The sequence below is a fragment of the Pseudophryne corroboree genome, chromosome 3, assembly GCF_028390025.1.
Source record: "Pseudophryne corroboree isolate aPseCor3 chromosome 3, aPseCor3.hap2, whole genome shotgun sequence".
In the NCBI taxonomy this organism is placed as follows: Eukaryota; Metazoa; Chordata; class Amphibia; order Anura; family Myobatrachidae; genus Pseudophryne; species Pseudophryne corroboree.
The window spans coordinates 64,108,078-64,129,339 of record NC_086446.1 but is presented as its reverse complement, the minus strand read 5'-3'; the positions used below and the strand labels follow the sequence as shown (position 1 = coordinate 64,129,339).

The 21,262-nt window shown below is 48.2% G+C and overlaps 1 protein-coding gene across 1 annotated transcript; it reads right to left on the bottom strand.

Moving 5' to 3' along the window:
• Positions 1-9,081: 9,081 nt before the first annotated feature.
• Positions 9,082-20,145, bottom strand: LOC135057485 (zinc finger protein 436-like). The gene is made up of 4 exons (XM_063963365.1): positions 20,070-20,145; positions 19,876-19,973; positions 19,491-19,782; positions 9,082-9,966 (listed from the first exon to the last, which is right to left on the bottom strand). The coding sequence occupies exons 1-4, from the start codon at positions 20,101-20,103 to the stop codon at positions 9,392-9,394; spliced, it is 999 nt and encodes a 332-aa protein (XP_063819435.1). The 5' UTR covers positions 20,104-20,145; the 3' UTR covers positions 9,082-9,391.
• Positions 20,146-21,262: the final 1,117 nt, after the last annotated feature.

Sequence of the window (21,262 nt, the reverse complement as noted above, 5' to 3'; positions counted from 1 at the left end):
GGTAAGTATGTGTGTGTCGGTAGTGTGAAATAAAGTTTTACTGTCGACGGTGTGTGTGTCCTGTTTTTATTTGGGTATTTTTTTTCCAGTAGTACTACAGGTACCAGCGGGCCCGTTTTTCTCCCGCATGCTGGTACTTGTGGTTCTCCAAGTACCAGCTTGCGGGGGAGGCTTGCTGGGACTTGTAGTACTAATGGAAAAAACAATATCTTTTTTTTTAACACAAAGGCTATCAGCCCCCCATCCGCAGCCCATTGGATGGGGGGGGGGGGCAGCCTCGGGCTTCACCCCTGGCCCTTGGGTGGCTGGGGGGGGGGACCCCTTGATTGAAGGGGTCCCCACTCCCCCAGGGTACCCCGGCCAGGGGTGACTAGTTGGATATTTGATGCCACGGCCGCAGGGCACGGCATAAAAGTGACCCCCGGCTGTGGCATTATCTGTCCAGCTAGTGGAGCCCGATGCTGGTGTTAAAAATACGGGGGACCCCTACTCTTTTTGTCCCCCGTATTTTTGGCACCAGCACCAGGCGCAGAGCCCGGTGCTGGTTTTAAAAATACGGGGGATCCCCTGTCAATTTTTTCCCCGCATTTTTAGAACCAGGACCAGCTCAATGAGCCCGAGGCTGGTTATGCTTTGGAGGGGGGACCCCACGCCATTTTTTTCCCTGATTTTACCGTTCCAGCAATAAAAAAAAAAAAAAAAAAATATTTTAAAAAATATATAAATAATATTTGTGCCTCCCCCCCCAAAAAAAAAAGTACCTAATCCCTTCTAATATAAATAGATCTGCTATTCCAAAAAAAAAAAACACAAAAAAAAACATGTTTAAAATTTTTTTTATTTGTTTTCACCCTCCAAAGTGTGGCGGAGTGAAAATCGCGAATTTGCTGTCTAAAAGCACTGCAGGCGAATTTCCAAACTTGAATTGAATATGCTGGAGGCGAATTGCAGCATCTGTACCATTGCAGAAAAGGCGAATGCGGAAAAAGGCGAATTGAGAAAAGGCGAATTTTGACGGGCCGTTTTTTTGCGAAAAAGTACTGCACTGCATAGGCGAATTGATTTTTTGAGGCGAAAACGTTCCGGAATTCGCCTTTTTTTGCAATTCGCCCGCTATTGCATATACCCCATAACCATCGTTTGCCTTGAATTTAACTGATAACTATCATCCATTGAATTAACTCCTTCAGGACATCCTCAGCCCGGGCTTGAGTTAACATTTAAAGTGCACTCTTACAAAAATAAAAGGGGTAATTTGAGATCTCAAATATGTTGAAATATAATTACTCTGTTGTTAAATTATATTCTCAGAAAACTAATATTGGGTGTGTGTGAGTGTGAGAGTGGAGAGTTGGGGGAGGTGATATAGGTATAGAGAAGCTACAAAATGGAAGCCATGTAGCTAGATAGCCCTGCAAGTGACCGTAAGAGAAATACCTTCAAGAAAGGAACAAGGTGGTTACTAGATGGTTCAGTGTCAGAAAGGGGACAAAGATCGGGAAGGTTTGTCTGCAACAGAATAATTACTACAAGTAACACTTGTGTGTATAAAAGTCAGTTCTTTGACAAATGCTGTTATTGTCCATTTACTGTTTTTCTCTGTTTAACCTCTGATTTCATTTAAAGGAGTCAAGAACTAACAAGGGTTCCTGAGATAATAAAACTTAATTTCTCTGACGTCCTAGTGGATGCTGGGAACTCCGTAAGGACCATGGGGAATAGCGGCTCCGCAGGAGACTGGGCACAAAAGTAAAGCTTTAGGACTACCTGGTGTGCACTGGCTCCTCCCCCTATGACCCTCCTCCAAGCCTCAGTTAGATTTTTGTGCCCGAACGAGAAGGGTGCACACTAGGGGCTCTCCTGAGCTGCTTAGTGAAAAGTTTAGTTTTAGGTTTTTTATTTTCAGTGAGACCTGCTGGCAACAGGCTCACTGCATCGAGGGACTAAGGGGAGAAGAAGCGAACTAACCTGCGTGCAGAGTGGATTGGGCTTCTTAGGCTACTGGACACCATTAGCTCCAGAGGGATCGAACACAGGCCCAGCCATGGAGTCCGGTCCCAGAGCCGCGCCGCCGGCCCCCTTACAGAGCCAGAAGCAAGAAGAGGTCCGGAAAATCGGCGGCAGAAGACATCCTGTCTTCACCAAGGTAGCGCACAGCACTGCAGCTGTGCGCCATTGCTCCTCAGCACACTTCACACTTCGGTCACTGAGGGGGCAGGGCGCTAGGGGGGGGCGCCCTGAGCAGCAATAAAAACACCTTGGCTGGCGAAAATACATCACATATAGCCCCCAGGGCTATATGGATGAATTTTAACCCCTGCCAGATTACACTGAAAAACGGGAGAAAAGGCCGCAGAGAAGGGGGCGGAGCCTATCTCCTCAGCACACTGGCGCCATTTTCCCTCACAGCTCCGTTGGAGGGAAGCTCCCTGGCTCTCCCCTGCAGTCACTACACTACAGAAAGGGTTAAAAAAGAGAGGGGGCACTAATTAGGCGCAGTATTAACAATACAGCAGCTATAAGGGGAAAACACTTATATAAGGTTATCCCTGTATATATATAGCGCTCTGGTGTGTGCTGGCAAACTCTCCCTCTGTCTCCCCAAAGGGCTAGTGGGGTCCTGTCCTCTATCAGAGCATTCCCTGTGTGTGTGCTGTGTGTCGGTACGTTTGTGTCGACATGTATGAGGAGGAAAATGATGTGGAGGCGGAGCAAATTGCCTGTAATAGGGATGTCACCCCCTAGGGGGTCGACACCTGAGTGGATGAACTGTTGGAAGGAATTACGTGACAGTGTCAGCTCTTTACAAAAGACAATGATTGACACAGCCGGCTACTCAGCTTGTGCCTGTCCAGACGTCTCATAGGCCGTCAGGGGCTCTAAAGCGCCCGTTACCTCAGATGGCAGAAACAGACGCCGACACGGATACTAACTCCAGTGTCGACGGTGAAGAGACAAATATGACTTCCAGTAGGGCCACACGTTACATGATTGAGGCAATGAAAAATGTTTTACACATTTCTGATAATACGAGTACCACCAATAGGGGTATTATGTTCGGTGAGGAAAAACTACCTGTAGTTTTCCTGAATCTGAGAAATTAAATGAGGTGTGTGATGAAGCGTGGGTTTCCCCGATAAAAAAACTGATAATTTCTAAAAAGTTATTGGCATTATATCCTTTCTCGCCAGAGGTTAAGGTGCGTTGGGAACAGTGGCGGAACAAGCAAGCGGTGGGCCCAGGTGCGACAAAATGCTTTGGGCCCCCCCCCATCCAAGTCCACCCCGGGGGCAGTGCGCGCCGTAGGCGCGCGCAAAAATACATAGTGGCGTGGCTTCGTGGGGAAGGGGTGTGGCCACAAAATAATACCAACACAGTAGTCTCCATTATTCAAATTACGCCGCACAGTAGCACCACTACACCAGGTAGAGACCCTTTTACACCTTACAGCGAACAGATTCCTCTTTTTACACATTACAGCAGACAGCGTGCCCTTTTTACACATAACGGCAGACAGCGTGCCCTTTTTACACATAACGGCAGACCGCGTGCCCTTGTTACACATTACGGCAGACAGCGTGCCCTTTTTACACATTACGGTAGACAGCGTGCCCTTGTTACACATTACGGCAGACAGCGTGCCCTTGTTACACATTACGGCAGACAGCGTCCCCATTTTTACACATTACGGCAGGCAGATTCCTCCTTTTTACACATAGCAGCAGGCAGATTCCCCATTTTTACACATAGCGTCAGGCAGCCCCCCTTTTTTACACATTACGGCAGGCAGATTCCCCATTTTTACACATAGCGTCAGGCAGATTACCCCTTTTTACACATAACGGCAGACCGCGTGCCCTTGTTACACATTACGGCAGACAGCGTGCCCTTTTTACACATTACGGCAGACAGCGTGCCCTTGTTACACATTACGGCAGACAGCATCCCCATTTTTACACATTACGGCAGGCAGATTCCCCTTTTTACACATAGTGGCAGGCAGTCCCCCCTTTTTACACATTGCGGCAGGTATTCCCCCCTTTTTACACATTGCGGCAGGCAGTCCCCCCTTTTTACACAGTGCGGCAGGCAGTCCCCCCTTTTTACACATTGCGGCAGGTAGTCCCCCCTTTTTACACATTGCGGCAGGCAGGCACAAGAAAGAAAGAAGGAAAGAAAAAGAAAGAAAGAAAGAAAGAAAGAAAGAAGAATTATACTTACCCTCAGGCTCCTCGGTGCAGCTGCGTCAGACGACGATTCCCGGGCAGTAGAGAATGAGGAGGAGGGAGCCGGAGGACGGAGCCGCAGCAGCGCTTTGTTACTGGTGGAGGCGCTGCTGCTGCTGCCCCTCTGCTTCCCTATAGGCTGTTCTCGGAAGACAGCCTATAGGGAAGCAGAGGAGCAGCAGCAGCAGCGCCTCCACCAGTAACAAAGCGCTGCTGCGGCTCCGTCCTCCGGCTCCCTCCTCCTTCCCCCGTCTGTACCGCTGCTCAGCTCCTATCTCCGGGCGGCTGTGCGCTGCGGGCAGCGGTTGCCTGCAGCGCACAGCGGCATGTAATGAGTCAGTTTGACTCATTACATGCTTGGGCCCCTGGACAGAGGCGGGCCCCAGTGCAGTGCACTGCCTGCACTGCCGGTAGTTCCGCCTCTGGTTGGGAAACACCCCCTAGAGTGGATAAAGCGCTCACACGCTTGTCAAAACAAGGGCTCTACCCTCTCCTGAGATGGCCGCCCTTAAGGATCCTGCTGATAGAAAGCAGGAGGGTATCCTAAAAGGTATTTACACACATACTGGTGTTATACTGCGACCAGCAATCGCCTCAGCCTGGATGTGCAGTGCTGGGTTGGCGTGGTCTGATTCCCTGACTGAAAATATTGATACCCTAGATAGGGACAGTATATTATTGCCTATAGAGCATTTAAAAGATGCATTTCTATATATGTGTGATGCACAGCGGGATATTTGCCGACTGGCATCAAGAGTAAGTGCGCTGTCCATTTCTGCCAGAAGAGGGTTATGGACACGACAGTGGTCAGGTGATGCGGATTCCAAATGGCATATGGAAGTATTGCCTTATAAAGGGGAGGAGTTATTTGGGGTCGGTCTTTCAGACCTGGTGGCCACGGCAACAGCTGGGAAATCCACGTTTTTACCCCAGGTGGCCTCTCAACATAAGAAGACGCCGTATTATCAGGCGCAGTCCTTTCGTTCCCATAAGGGCAAGTGGGCAAAAGGTTCCTCATTTCTGCCCCGTGACAGAGGGAGAGGAAAAAGGCTGCAGAAATCAGCCAGTTCCCAGGAACAGAAGCCCTCTCCCGCCTCTGCCAAGCCCTCAGCATGACGCTGGGGCTTTACAAGCAGACAGGGAGGCAGTTTTGGAAGCCATTCACAAGCCGTATTCCCAGCAGGTGATAATCAAGGTACCCCTCCTGCAACAGGGAAAGGGGTATTATTCCACACTGTTGTGGTACCGAAGCCGGACGGCTCGGTGAGACCGATTTTAAATCTAAAATCTTTGAACACTTACATACAGAGGTTCAAATTCAAGAGAAGGGGACTACATGGTGTCTCTGGACATCAAGGATGCTTACCTTCATGTCCCAATTTACCCTTCTCACCAAGGGTACCTCAGGTTTGTGGTACAGAACTGTCACTATCAGTTTCAGACGCTGCCGTTTGGATGGTCCGCGGCACCCCGGGTCTTTACCAAGGTAATGGCCGAAATGATGATACTCCTTCGAAGGAAGGGAGTTTTAGTTATCCCTTACTTGGATGATCTCCTGATAAGGGTAAGATCCAGGGAACAGTTGGAGGTCGGTGTAGCACTATCTCAGGTAGTGTTGCGACAGCACGGTTGGATTCTCAATATTCCAAAATCGCAGCTGGTTCCGACGACTCGTCTTCTGTTCCTAGGGATGATTCTGGACACAGTTCAGAAACAGGTGTTTCTCCCGGAGGAGGAAGCCAGGGAGTTATCCGAGCTAGTCAGGAACCACCTAAAACCGAGCCAAGTCTCAGTGCATCAATGCACAAGGGTTCTGGGAAAAATGGTGGCTTCCTACGAAGCAAAGCCATTCGGCAGATTCCACGCAAGAACTTTCCAGTGGGACCTGCTGGACAAATGGTCCGGGTCGCATCTTAAGATGCATCAGCGGATAACCCGGTCACCAAGGACAAGGGTGTCCCTCCTGTGGTGGTTGCAGAGTGCTCATCTTCTAGAGGGCCGCAGATTCGGCATTCAGGACTGGGTCCTGGTGACCACGGAGGCCAGCCTGCGAGGCTGGGGAGCAGTCACACAGGGAAGAAATTTCCAGGGCTTATGGTCAATCCTGGAGACATCACTTCACATAAATATCCTGGAGCTAAGGGCCATTTACAATGCTCTAAGCTTAGCAAGACCTCTGCTTCAAGGTCAGCCGGTGTTGATCCAGTCGGACAACATCACGGCAGTCACCCACGTAAACAGACAGGGTGGCATAAGAAGCAGTCAATGGCAGAAGCTGCAAGGATTCTTCGCTGGGCGGAAAATCATGTGATAGCACTGTCAGCAGTATTCATTCCGGGAGTGGACAACTGGGAAGCAGACTTCCTCAGCAGACAAGACCTCCACCCGGGAGAGTGGGACTTCACCCAGAAGTCTTCCACATGATTATAAACCGTTGGGAAAAACCAAAGGTGGACATGATGGCGTCCCGCCTCAACAAAACACTCGACAGGTATTGCGCCAGGTCAAGGGACCCTCAGGCAATAGCTGTAGACGCTCTGGTAACACCGTGGGTGTACCAGTCAGTGTATGTGTTCCCTCCTCTGCCTCTCATACCCAAGGTACTGAGAATTATAAGATGGAGAGGAGTAAGCACTATATTCGTGGCTCCGGATTGGCCAAGAAGGACTTGGTACCCGGAACTTCAAGAGATGCTCACGGAGGATCCGTGGCCTCTACCTCTAAGAAGGGACCTGCTCCAGCAAGGACCCTGTCTGTTCTAAGACTTACCGCGGCTGCGTTTGACGGCATGGCGGTTGAACGCCGGATCCTGAAGGAAAAAGGCATTCCGGATGAAGTCATCCCTATCCTGATCAAAGACAGGAAGGATGTAACCGCAAAACATTATCACCGCATTTGGCGTAAATATGTTGCGTGGTGCGAGGCCAGGAAGGCCCCTACAGAGGAATTTCAACTGGGTCGTTTCCTGCATTTCCTGCAAACAGGACTGTCTATGGGCCTAAAATTAGGGTCCATTAAGGTTCAAATTTCGGCCCTGTCGATTTTCTTCCAGAAAGAACTGGCTTCAGTTCCTGAGGTTCAGACGTTTGTCAAAGGGGTACTGCATATACAGCCTCCTTTTGTGCCTCCAGTGGCACCTTGGGATCTCAATGTAGTTTTGGGGTTCCTAAAATCACATTGGTTTGAACCACTCACCACTGTGGACTTAAAATATCTCACATGGAAAGTGGTAATGCTGTTGGCCCTGGCTTCAGCCAGGCGTGTCTCAGAATTGGCGGCTTTGTCATATAAAAGCCCTTACCTAATTTTTCATACGGACAGGGCAGAATTGAGGACTCGTCCTCAATTTCTCCCTAAGGTGGTTTCAGCGTTTCACTTGAACCAGCCTATTGTGGTACCTGCGGCTACTAGGGACTTGGAGGACTCCAAGTTGCTGGACGTAGTCAGGGCCCTGAAAATATATGTTTCCAGGACGGCTGGAGTCAGAAAATCTGACTCGCTGTTTATCCTGTATGCACCCAACAAGCTGGGTGCTCCTGCTTCTAAGCAGACTATTGCTCGTTGGATTTGTAGTACAATTCAGCTTGCACATTCTGTGGCAGGCTTGCCACAGCCAAAATCTGTAAAAGCCCATTCCACACGGAAAGTGGGCTCATCTTGGGCGGCTGCCCGAGGGGTCTCGGCTTTACAACTTTGCCGAGCAGCTACTTGGTCAGGGGCAAACACGTTTGCTAAATTCTACAAATTTGATACCGTGGCTGAGGAGGACCTGGAGTTCTCTCATTCGGTGCTGCAGAGTCATCCGCACTCTCCCGCCTGTTTGGGAGCTTTGGTATAATCCCCATGGTCCTTACGGAGTTCCCAGCATCCACTAGGACGTCAGAGAAAATAAGAATTTACTTACCGATAATTCTATTTCTCATAGTCCGTAGTGGATGCTGGGCGCCCATCCCAAGTGCGGATTGTCTGCAATACTTGTACATAGTTATTGTTACAAAAATCGGGTTATTGTGATTGTGAGCCATCTTTCCAGAGGCTCCTCTGTTATCATGCTGTTAACTGGGTTCAGATCACAGGTTGTACGGTGTGATTGGTGTGGCTGGTATGAGTCTTACCCGGGATTCATAAATCCTTCCTTATTGTGTACGCTCGTCCGGGCACAGTATCCTAACTGAGGCTTGGAGGAGGGTCATAGGGGGAGGAGCCAGTGCACACCATGTAGTCCTAAAGCTTTACTTTTGTGCCCAGTCTCCTGCGGAGCCGCTATTCCCCATGGTCCTTACGGAGTTCCCAGCATCCACTACGGACTATGAGAAATAGAATTATCGGTAAGTAAATTCTTATTTTTTTCTTCAATATGTGATTAATTCTTTTACTATAGTAATTGATGTTACATGAGTCTTGCTAGACCGATTGTTATTGCATATTATCTGACCTCAGGGGATTTTTCCCAAGCCTACTCCTGGGGAACATAACCTTTGAGGCTTGGGTGGAGGCACTAGCATAATAGCACAATACAGTTATTCAAAATCTAGCGTGGATTACCCCCGTTACACTTGCATGGTTTTCCACTGCTTTTCTCCCAAAAAGATCAAAAGCAGACTGGTAGATTAAGCGGTTTCTGACAAGAATGAAACCTGGGGTGCGATACGGAATTAGACTAAAAGCTTCATGGGAGCACGAAAGGATGTGAGTTATTACTCAGGACAGCAATTGTGCACAACCAAGATGGCTGTCTCACCTTGTACAAATATGTAAAATGCTTTAAATCCTTCTGGGAGAAAGGGGCTAAACACAAATGTTATTGGTTTTCTAATATGCAAAACATTAATGCAACCATTTCCAGTCTGCCAATTAGAGGAAATTCAAATGGGTATTTCTGACGTCTTACACAGGTTTTTACCTGTGCTGAGCTCCCTGATGTCTAGCTAGGCGTGTATTCGTGGCATAACATTTCTTACACTCAGAACAAGAAAATGGTCTCTCATCTGTGTGAGTTCTCTGATGTGTAACCAGACCTGATTTCCATATAAAACATTTCCCACACTCAGAGCACGGAAATGGTTTCTCACCTGTGTGAGTTCTGATGTCTATTAAGAAGTGATTTTCGTGTAAACAATTCCCCACACTCATAACATGGAAATATATTCTCACTTGTGTGACTTTCACTCATGTGCAACAAGATCTGATTTCTGTGTAAAAAAATCTCCATGCTCGTAACACAGAGATGGTTTCTCAGCTGTGTGATATCCCCGATGTCTAACAAGAAGTGTTTTCCGTGGAAACCATTCCCCACACTCATAACACGAAAATGGATTCACCCCTGTGTGACTTCTCTTATGTTTAACTTGATGTGATTTCTGTGTAAAACATTTCCCACGCTCAGAATGTGGAAATGGTTTCTCACCTGTGTGATATCCCTGATGTATAACAAGAAGTGATTTCCGTGTAAACAATTCCCCACACTCAGAACACTTTAATAGTTTCTTTCCTGTGTGACTTCGATCATATTTGTTTATTCTATCACTGTTACGATCTGTACTATGTGCAGCGATATTTGAGTTACTAGGAGAACATTCCTCAGGAATATAGGGATCAGAAGATATATCTGCACTGTGAAATGCTGGATGTATATTTAGGTTTCTGTCTGGAGAGCCTCGTGTGATGTTCTCATCTTTGAATTTAAAATCTGGAAATGAAACGACATGTCCCTCCGAGGTATTCCTTGTATTGTTTCCACCTGGTAGAAATAAAGAAGATAACTAAGTATCCCCATAGCAAAGGCATAATTCATCTTTATATAATCTCACTCCTATTCCCATAGGTTTGTACTTGGTACACCATAAATACTTTGAGTGTGCCACATAATACTGGGGAAGACCATATATAATGACTGTTATACATGTCCCGCACATGCTCTCCTATCACATGGAGGAAAATGAATGCCTTAGTTTTATGTTCCAATCCCCCATGCAGGAGTGTATAATAGGGGCTGATGGCTCCTGATGTACGATATACACCAGAGAGTGTGGTGGGGAGACTGGTCAGATCTCTGGGCTGGTAACACACACAGTGACATGATGTGAGGGGGAGAGCAGGAGTATAATAGGGGCTGATGGATTCTGATGTACGAGATACACCAGAGAGTGTGGGGAGGAGACTGGTCAGATCTCTGGGCTGGTAACACAGAGTGATATGATGTGAGGGGGAGAGCAGGAGTATAATAGCGGTTGATGGCTTCTGATGTACGAGATACACCAGAGAGTGTGGAGAGGAGACTGGTCAGATCTCTGGGCTGGTAACACACAGTGACATGATGTGAGGGGGAGAGCAGGAGTATAATAGGGGCTGATGGCTCCTGATGTATGAGATACACCAGAGAGTGTGGGGAGGAGACTGGTCAGAACTCTGGGCTGGTAACACAGTGACATGATGTGAGGGGTAGAGCCGGAGTATAATAGGGGCTGATGGCTCTCAACTCCCTCATTAGTTTAGACTGACAGAGAAAACAGGATTTTGGTACTTACCGGTAAATCCATTTCTCTGATTCCACAGGGGACAGTGGAGGCTAATGACCGTGGGGTATAGATGGGTGAATAAGTGGAGCCGACCCTTTAAATTTATACGTGTGACTAGCTCCTACGCCTCTATGCCCCCCTCCAGACCAGTTAAGAGAAACTGAGCCAGAGGAGAGACAGAGAGAACACAACTCTAGGGGAGGTTAAACATATGAAACAGAATCTGATAATTCATAGAACAATATGCATAAACAGATGCAGTCACAACATAACACCACACATGCAATGACAGGAAAAGCAGCGCAGGACAGGCATCCAGTGTCCTCTGTGGAATCAGAGAAATGGATTTACCGGTAAGAACCAAAATCCAATTTTCTCCTTCATCCACTAGGGGACACTGGAGGCCAATGACATTGGGGACACCTCAGAGCACTCTACACAGGTAGGTGAGCGCTGTGAAACCTGCAACATAGAGCTGCAAAGATCTCAAACCAGTAGAATCTGACCAAAGTCGTTTGGCCAGACCAGGTAGCCGCACGACACAGGTTGCATAGTTGAAACCCCTCGGGCAGCTGCCCCTGAAGGTCCCAAACCTGTGGAGTGTGCAGAATTGGATGAAGGTGGAGTTTGAGAGGAAGCCAAATAGGCCTGTTGAATAGGCAGGCAAATACAGCGAGATGTCAGCGTTGACGCAGGCCAACACAGCGTATCAACAACATAGAGGACAAAGTGTCTCTGATTTCCTCAGCTGAGCCGTCTGGTCTACAGAGATGTGCAGGGCCTGTACCACCTCCAAGGATTGTGAGGATGTAGAATCCTCCAAAAGATCAGGTAACACTATGGTCTGGTTAATTGGAAAGAAAACACCTGATGCAGAAATTCCTGCATTGTGCAGAGTTTCACGCTAACCCTCTGGAAGATTAGATAAGCAGAGCGACGCAAGAGAGCTCTCAGTTCCAAGACCCGTCTGGCTGAAGCCAAAGCGAGAAGAATCACAGTCTTCCAGGAGAGAAATTTGAAGTCAGCCATCTTCAACAGCTCGAAGAAGGAGGACTGGAGGAAAAACAGAACCAGGTTTAGGTCCCAAGGTGCAGTGGGAGGAACAAAGGGAGGCTGAAGACAAATCACCGCCTTGAGAAAAAAATTCAGCAGTTCCTGTATTAAGACCAGAATGCTCTGGAAAAAACATTAAGAAAGCAGATATCTGCACTTACAACCAGAGGTGAAGAAACGATGAACGGTTTGGAAAAGGAAATCTATTATGTACCCCTGGGAGACCAGGCTTCTCCGTGAGAGGGTAGCCAGTCATGCAGCTGGTCTGCTGGTAGTCTTAAGATCCTGGTTCAAGAGACTGCTGCAGTTCAACCTCTACCTCAGGTACATGAAAGGACCACAAAGACGGGTCAGAATATGTTCTGTGTGGAGTCACCTGAAAATGAGTTTCTACTGATTCTGCATCTGTCTGCCAATCGCGAAGCCATAGGGCTCTATGGGCTGAGATTGCCAATGTAGAACAGGAGAGAGCACATCTCTAAAAGCATCCTCTAAACCAAGAGCAGATTAACAAATGAGTACTGCAAGTGACAAGATCAGCTCCTGGGAGACCAGCTTGCTACCCTGTTGACAGCCCCTTGGCCCAGGCATCAATAGCCATGTAAATCCAGGAACCAACAAGAGCAGGGCGAAAGATTACCCCTCCCACAGTGAAATTAGACTCAAGCGTAGTCTCCAACTTACAATTTGATGGTTCCTTTAGGGAAGTAGCACCAAACTGGTAGTACAGTTGTCTTTGACAGACGTGACGCATAAAGTTCCCCTGTTGGAGGAGTCTCCTACCGTACTCTGCTTTCTGTGGGAGAAAAAAAAAAAGGAAGAGGCAAGCAGAAGCCATGAAACTTTTTATATTTCCAAGGTAATGTTATCTGGTCATCTAATTCCTGTTGGGAAATGACCAAAGATCCTTGTTTCTTCCCAAAAAGGGAAGGTTGCGAAGGTCCGTGGTTGGTGACCTCAGGTGCCTGAACCACTGCCAGGATCATTGGCTCTATGTCCTTGTAATTGACCTCCGAGTGCTTCTAGGGAGTGACTTTCGTCGGAGATTTCCTGTCTCAAGTGTGGAAGACTGTTCCTCCATCAAAGAGTCATCTGATAAGACACCAGACGGTAAAAGGGCCTCTCCTGTAGGACCCAATATCTTGGTTATACCCGCCACTGACAGAGCCTGCGCCCAAGCCGGTCCTGATGTAGGCATCTACGCTGCCCTCTGTGATCTGGAGGCCTCTCTATCCTTCAAGAGGATAAAGCTGACACGATTTCTGTGGCATGAACACTGCTGGAGCTTGTGAAACTGAATACCAGCCTTACTTGAGTAACAGAACAGAGACACCTCCTGGGTACCTTAGTCTGCACTGAGCTAATCTTCGCACCTTCAATGTCCAAGTTGGCACATTTAACAAATGTTTTACATATCAGCGCTGTCACTGTGTAGGAATCTGTATATGCGCCCAGCAGTGCCATGGTGTAGAGCGTGCAACGGGCTGTTTACTGACCCCTAGACTCTCCGCTAGTCAGGGAGCCTGGGTATACTCACGGCTGCCGTGCTGGTCGGTGGCCTGGGGGTGATCCGAATGCAAGCGGCCATGTTGGGACTGACACAGAGACTGATGTCTCTGCAGCCGGGAACCTGGGCACCAACCTCAAGAGGTGGGAACGGGTTCCCCTGACAGCTCCCACATCGCAGGCAGACAGGAGCAGTGCTGTCTGCCCATCCCCTGCTAGAGATCGCAGCTTTGATAAAAAAAAAAAATCTAGAGAAAGCCAAGAGAGCAACCAGCTCCCTCTGGCACATTTTATAACTGGAGAGGGGGCATAGAGGAGGAGGAGCCAGTCACACTTATAAATTTAAAGTGCTGACTCTACTTATGCCCCCGTCTACACCCCACTGTCATTAGCCTCCAGTGTCCCCTGTGGATGAAGGAGGAAAGATTGTTGTAATAATAAGATTTTAAACCTACCGGTAAATCTTTTTCTCGTAGACCGTAGAGGATGCTGGGGACTCCGTAAGGATCATGGGGATAGACGGGCTCCGCAGGAGACATGGGCACTTTAAGAAAGACTTTAGGTATGGGTGTGCACTGGCTCCTCCCTCTATGCCCCTCCTCCAGACCTCAGTTAGAGATACTGTGCCCAGAGGAGACGGACAGTACGAGGAAAGGATTTTTGTTAATCCAAGGGCAAGATTCATACCAGCCACACCAATCACACCGTATAACTTGTGATATACTAACCAGTTTACAGTATGAAAACAACATAGCATCAGTCCAAGACCGATGAAAACTATAACATAACCCTTATGTAAGCAAAACTATATACAAGTCTTGCAGAAGTAGTCCGCACTTGGGACGGGCGCCCAGCATCCTCTACGGACTACGAGAAAAAGATTTACCGGCAGGTTTAAAATCTTATTTTCTCTTACGTCCTAGAGGATGCTGGGGACTCCGTAAGGACCATGGGGATTATACCAAAACTCCCAAACGGGCGGGAGAGTGCGGATGACTCTGCAGCACCGATTGAGCAAACAGGAGGTCCTCCTCAGCCAGGGTATCAAACTTATAGAATTTTGCAAAGGTGTTTGAAGCCGACCAAGAAGCAGCTCGGCACAGCTGTAGTGCCGAGACCCCTCGGGCAGCCGCCCAAGAAGAGCCCACCTTCCTAGTGGAATGGGCCTTGACCGATTTTGGTAACTGCAATCCAGCCGTATAATGAGCCTGCTGAATCGTGTTACAGATCCAGCGAGCAATAGTCTGCTTTGAAGCAGGGGCGCCAACCTTGTTGGCCGCATATAGGACAAACAGTGCTTCTGTTTATCTGACTCTAGCCGTTCTGGCCACGTAAATTTTCAAAGCCCTGACTACATCAAGGGACTCGGAATCCTCCAAGTCGCGCGTAGCCACAGGCACCACAATAGCTTGGTTCATATGAAAAGATGACACCACCTTAGGCAAAAATTGAGGGCGGGTCCGCAATTCCGCTCTATCCATATAGAAAACTAGATAGGGGCTTTTATGAGACAAAGCCGCCAATTCCGACACTCGCCTAGCCGAAGCCAAGGCTAACAACATGACAATTTTCCAAGTGAAATATTTTAGTTTCACTGTTTTAAGTGGTTCAAACCAGTGCGACTAAAGGAAACTCAACACCACGTTAAGGTCCCAAGGCGCCACCGGAGGTACAAAAGGAGGCTGAATATGCAGCACTCCCTTTACAAAAGTCTGTACTTCTGGGAGAGAAGCCAATTCCTTTTGAAAGAAAATGGATAAGGCCGAAATCTGAACCTTAGTGGAGCCTAATTTTAGGCCCAAATTCACTCCAGTTTGTAGGAAGTGAAGGAAACGGCCCAGATGGAATTCTTCCGGAGGAGCATTCCTGGCCTCACACCAAGCAACATATTTTCGCCATATAGGGTGATAATGTTTAGCTGTCACGTCCTTCCTAGCCTTTATCAGAGTAGGAATGACCTCATCCGGAATGCCCTTTTCCGCTAGGATCCGGCGTTCAACCGCCATGCCGTCAAACGCAGCCGCGGTAAGTCTTGGAACAGACAGGGCCCCTGTTGCAACAGGTCCTGTCGTAGAGGAAGAGGCCATGGATCTTCGGTGAGCATTTCCAGTGGATCCGGATACCAGGTCCTTCGTGGCCAATCTGGAACAATGAGAATTGTCTGTACTCCTCTTTTCCTTATTATTCTCAACACCTTTGGGATAAGAGGAAGAGGAGGAAACACATAGACCGACTGGAACACCCACGGTGTCACTAAGGCGTCTACAGCTACCGCCTGAGGGTCTTTTCATCTGGCGCAATACCTCTGCAGCTTTTTGTTGAGGCGGGATGCCATCATGTCTATCTGGGGCAGTCCCCACTGACTTGCAATCTGTGCGAAGACCTCCTGATGAAGTCCCCACTCTCCTGGATGCAGGTCGTGTCTGCTGAGACAGTCTGCTTCCCAGTTGTCCACTGCCGGAATGAACACTGCTGACAGTGCGCTTCCATGATTTTCCGCCCAGCGAAGAATCCTGGCGGCTTCCGCCATTGCCACTCTTCTCCTTGTGCCGCCTTGGCGGTTTACATGAGCCACTGCAGTGATGTTGTCTGACTGGATCAGAACTGGTCAGTCGTGCAGTAAGGTCTCCGCTTGACGTAGGGCGTTGTATATGGCCCTCAGTTCCAGGATGTTGATGTGAAGACAAGTCTCTTGACTTGACCAAAGACCTTGGAAGTTTCGTCCCTGCGTGACTGCTCCCCAACCTCGGAGGCTCACGTCCGTGGTCACCAGGATCCAGTCCTGAATGCCGAACCTGCGGCCTTCTAGAAGGTGAGCACTCTGCAGCCACCACAGGAGAGATACCCTGGGTCTGGGGGACAGGGTGATCAACCGATACATTTGTAGATGTGACCCGGACCACTTGTCCAATAGGTCCCATTGGAAAGTCCTTGCATGGAACCTGCAGAAGGGAATGGCTTCGTATGATGCCACCATCTTTCCCTGGACTCGAGTGCAGTGATGCACTGACACCTGTTTTGGCATCAATAAGTTCCTGACTAGAGTCATGAGTTCCTGAGCTTTTTCTATCGGAAGATAAACCCTTTTCTGGTCTGTATCCAGAATCATGCCCAAAAAAGTCAGACGAGTCGTAGGAACCAACTGCGATTTCAGGATATTAAGAATCCAGCCGTGTTGCTGTAACACCTTCAGTGAAAGTGACACGCTGTTCAGTAACTGCTCTCTTGATCTCGCTTTTATGAGGAGATCGTCCAAGTACGGGATAATTGTGACACCTTGCTTGCGCAGGAGCACCATCATTTCCGCCATTACCTTGGTGAAAATCCTCGGGGCCGTGGAAAGCCCAAACGGCAACTTCTGAAATTGGTAATGACAATCCTGTACCGCAAATCTCAGGTACGCCTGATGAGGTGGATAAATGGGAACATGAAGGTATGCATCCTTTATGCCCAGAGATACCATAAAATCCCCCCCTTCCAGGCTGGCGATGACCGCTCTGAGCGATTTCATCTTGAACTTGAACCTCTTCAAGTATAGATTCAGGGATTTTAAATTTAAAATGGGTCTGACCGAACCGTCCGGTTTCGGGACCACAAATAGTGTTGAGTAATATCCCTTCCCTTGTTGAAGCAGGGGAACCTTGACCACCACCCGTTGAAGATACAATTTGTGAATTGCATTTAACACTATCTCCATTTCCGGGCGAGAAGCTGGTAGGCTGATTGGAAAAACCGGCGAGGAGGCACCTCTTCGAATTCCAGCTTGTAACCCTGGGAAACAATTTCTATTGCCCAGGGATCCACCTGATGTGAACCCAGATGTGGCTGAAAACTCGAAGACGTGCCCCCACTGGGGCGGACTCCTGTAGCGGAGCCCCAGCGTCATGCGGTGGATTTTGTAGAGGCTGGGGAGGACTACTGTTCCTGGGAACTAGCTGTGTTGTACAGCTTTTTTCCTCTGCCCTTAACACTGGCAAGAAAGGACGCACCTCGTACTTTCTTGTTTCTTTGTGATCGAAAGGACTGCATTTGATAATGTGGCGCTTTCTTAGGCTGTGAGGGAATTTAAGGTAGAAAATTTGATTTACCAGCTGTAGCTGTGGAGACCAGGTCCGAGAGACCTTCCCCAAACAATTCCTCACCCTTGTAAGGTAAAAACTCCCTATGCCTCTTTGAGTCGGCATCACCTGTCCATTGCCGGGTCTATAGGACTCGTCTAGCAGAAATGGACATCGCGTTGATTCTAGAACCCAGTAGACTAATGTCTCTTTGAGCATCTCTCATATATAAGACCGCATCTTTTATATGCCCTAGGGTCAATAAAATGGTATCCTTATCTAGGGTCTCAATATCCGCTGATAAGGTATCTGTCCATGCTGCTACCGCGCTACAAACCCAGGCCGACGCAATCGCCGGTCTGAGTAAGGTACCAGAATGTGTGTAAATGGACTTCAAGATAACCTCCTGCTTGCGGTCAGCAGGGTCCCTGAGGGTATCCGTATCTTGGGATGGCAGCTCTACCTTTTTGGATAAGCGTGTTAATGCCTTGTCCACCCTAGGGGAGGATTCCCACCGTATCCTGTCCGTTGGCTGGAAAGGATACGCAATAAGAATCCTTTTGGGAATCTGCATTTTTTTGTCTGGAGATTCCCAAGCTTTTTCACATAATTCGTTCAACTCATGTGAAGGGGGAAAGGTTACCTCAGGTTTCTTTCCCTTATAAATGTGTACCCTCGTGTCAGGGACAGGGGGTTCCTCTGTGATATGCAAAACATCTTTTATTGCAATGATCATATATCGAATACATTTTGCCACCTTTGGCTGTAATTTTGCATCATTGTAGTCGACACTGGAGTCAGAATCCGTGTCGGTATCTGTATCTACAATTTGGGATAGTGGGCGCTTTTGAGACCCCGAAGGTCCCTGCGACATAGGGACAGACATGGTTTGACTCCCTGGCTGTTCCTTAGCTTCAGCTTTGTCTAATCTTTTGTGCAATAAATTTACATTAGCACTGAAAACCTTCCACATATCCATCCAGTCAGGTGTCGGCGTTGTCGACGGAGACACCACACTCATTCTCTCCTCCTCCTCCCCCTGAAAGCCTTCTACCTCAGACATGTCGACACACGCGTACCGACACACCACACACTCAGGAAATCCTCTTATCTGAAGACAGTTCCCCCACAAGGCCCTTTGGAGAGACAGAGAGAGAGAGTATGCCAGCACACACCCAGCGCTATATGACCCAGGAAAAAACACTATATAAATATATGTTTACCCAGTAGCGCTGTTTGTACATATATAAATGCGCCAAATTATGTGCCCCCCCCCACTTTCTTCAAAACGCTCTTTCACCATGGTTAAGCAGGGGAGAGTCCGGGGAGCTTCCTCTCAGCGCTGTGCTGTGGAGAAAATGGCGCTGGTGAGTGCTGAGGGAGAAGCCCCACCCCCTCTGCGGCTGGCATCTGTCCCGCTCAAATATACTGAAAACTGTCGGGGGCTCATTATATATACACAGTGCCCAACTGTATATATACCTATTTTTGCCAGAAAGAGGTTTATATGCTGCCCAGGGTGCCCGCCCTGCACCCTTACAGTGACTGCCATGTGTGAGGTGTATGGGAGCAATGGCGCACAGATTCATCGCTGTGCATTACCTCAGTGAAGATCATGAAGTACTCTGCCGCCTTTGAAGGCTTCTATGTTCCGGCTCTGTGAGGAGGACGGCGGCGCGGCTCTGGGACGGACGGCGAGGGTGAGACTTGCGTACCGATCCCTCTGGAGCTAATGGTGTCCAGTAGCCTAAGAAGCAGAGCCTTGAAACTCACAGAAGTAGGTCTGCTTCTCTCCCCTCAGTCCCTCGATGCAGGGAGTCTGTTGCCAGCAGGCTCCCTGAAAATAAAAAACCTAACAAAATACTTTCTGACAGGAAACTCAGGAGAGCTCCCTGTAATGCACCCAGTCTCCTCTGGGCACAGTAGCAAACTGAGGTCTGGAGGAGGGACACAGAGGGAGGAGCCAGTGCACACCCATACCTAAAGTCTTTCTTAAAGTGCCCATGTCTCCTGCGGAGCCCGTCTATCCTCATGGTCCTTACGGAGTCCCCAGCATCCTCTAGGACGCAAGACAAAATTTAGTAGGGAGAATGTGTGACTCGTTTCTGTAATAATTGCTTATTATTCACCTGTGCTGATATCTGAAGGCTTTTCCTCTTCCTGTTTAGCATCCCTCACATACATCTCTTCTTCCTTTGTATCTCCTGCCCTCATATTAGTCACATACGTCTCTTCTCTCTCTAGATCTTCTGCCTTCATATCACTTACATACGTCTCTTCTTCTCCCTTTATATCTTCAGCCTTCATATCACTCACATACGTCGCTTCTTCTCCCTCTGTATCTTCTGCCTTCAGATCACTCACATGCGTCTCTTCTTCTCCCTCTGTGTCTTCTGCCATAAAATCAGTCAGTTCTTCCTCCTAATAAACCATCATAACAAAATGACACAGCTGTTCTACAGATCATACAGTGAGTGACTTTGGTATATGAGTGATACCCTAAATCCCACCTACCTGATCCTCCTGTGGGATCCTGTGATTCTCCTCTGTACAATCCTGGGAATACAGAGGATGGTGACATCTCTCTGGGGTATCTCTGTTACTGGGACCATCTGTAGGAGACACACAGTGACTGAGTACAGTGTATATATGTGATTATCAGATGATGTGTGTATATAGGGGCCCCCAACATGACAGTCTCCTCTTACCCAGCGATGTGAGGGGCCGGTGATTTTCCATCATCACGTCCTTGTACAGACCCCTGTGTTCCTCTATATACTCCCCCTCCTGCATGGAGAGATAGACAGTGACATCCTGACACCTTATAGGAACCTGACACACACAATGATACAGTCATCACCCAGACACATCCCCTGGTGTTACTGTATAATGTCCCATTCCCAGCAGTCACCTCTCCAGTCATCACCCAGACACATCTCCTGGTGTTACTGTATAATGTCCCTTTCCCAGCAGTCACCTCTCCAGTCAGCAGCTGAATGATCTTGTTGGTGAGTTACAGGGTCTTCTGGTCACGGTCTATCTCATGTAGCAATGAGTGAGGTGGAGATACTGTGATGGGGATCTGGGTCCTGCTCAGTCCTTCTGACACATGCAGATGGTTGCCGAGTGCTCCATACTCACCGGATGTCTTCTTCACTACTGTGTATTCTTTTGTATTGAAGCAGACACTAAATATCACTGTTTACATTTACTGATCCCCTCACCTCTCCAGTCATGACTCTATTATTTCTATAGATATGTGATGTCACTGTGACACTCACAGATCCCCTCACCTCCCCAGTCATGTCCCTGTATTATTACTATAGATATAAGTGATGTCACGGTGACACTCCCAAATCCCCTCACCTCCCCAGTCATGTCCCTGTATTATTACTATAGATATAAGTGATGTCACTGTGACATTTAATTTTATAGTGCCCAAGGCTCCACATGACCTGTCTATACCCCATGGTCTATGATGCTCCCCAACATCCTCTATGGACTACGAGAAAAGGATTTACCGGTAGGTATATTAAAATCCTATTTTCAAGTTGGGTTTACCAACTCTGTTGGAGGACAGCACAGTGCTTCAAGACGCTGTCCAAAAGCTGGTGGAGGCACAGGTCATTGTGCCGGTACCACCTCACATGCTGACGAAGGGTTACCAATTCGAACCTTTTCGTAGTATCGAAACCAGATGGTTCAGTCAGTCCCATTCTGAACCTAAAATCGTTGAACCCTTTTCTAAAGGTGTTCAAGATGGAGTCTCTTAGGGCGGTGATATCGGGTCTGGAAGAGGGGGAATTCCTGGTATCACTGGATATCAAGGATTCGTACCTTCACATTCCGATTTGGCTGCCGCATCAGGCTTATCTCCACTTTGCGTTGCTGGACTGTCATT

Excerpts from the sequence above, each read along its gene's own strand:
- LOC135057485 (XM_063963365.1), bottom strand. The coding sequence starts at position 20,103 with ATGATGGAAAATCACCGGCCCCTCACATCGCTGG. Across the intron at positions 19,783-19,875 it reads GGATCCCACAGGAGGATCAG|GAGGAAGAACTGACTGATTT; the intron begins GTAGGTGGGATT and ends ATGGTTTATTAG. Across the intron at positions 9,967-19,490 it reads GCCTTCAGATATCAGCACAG|GTGGAAACAATACAAGGAAT; the intron begins GTGAATAATAAG and ends TATTTCTACCAG.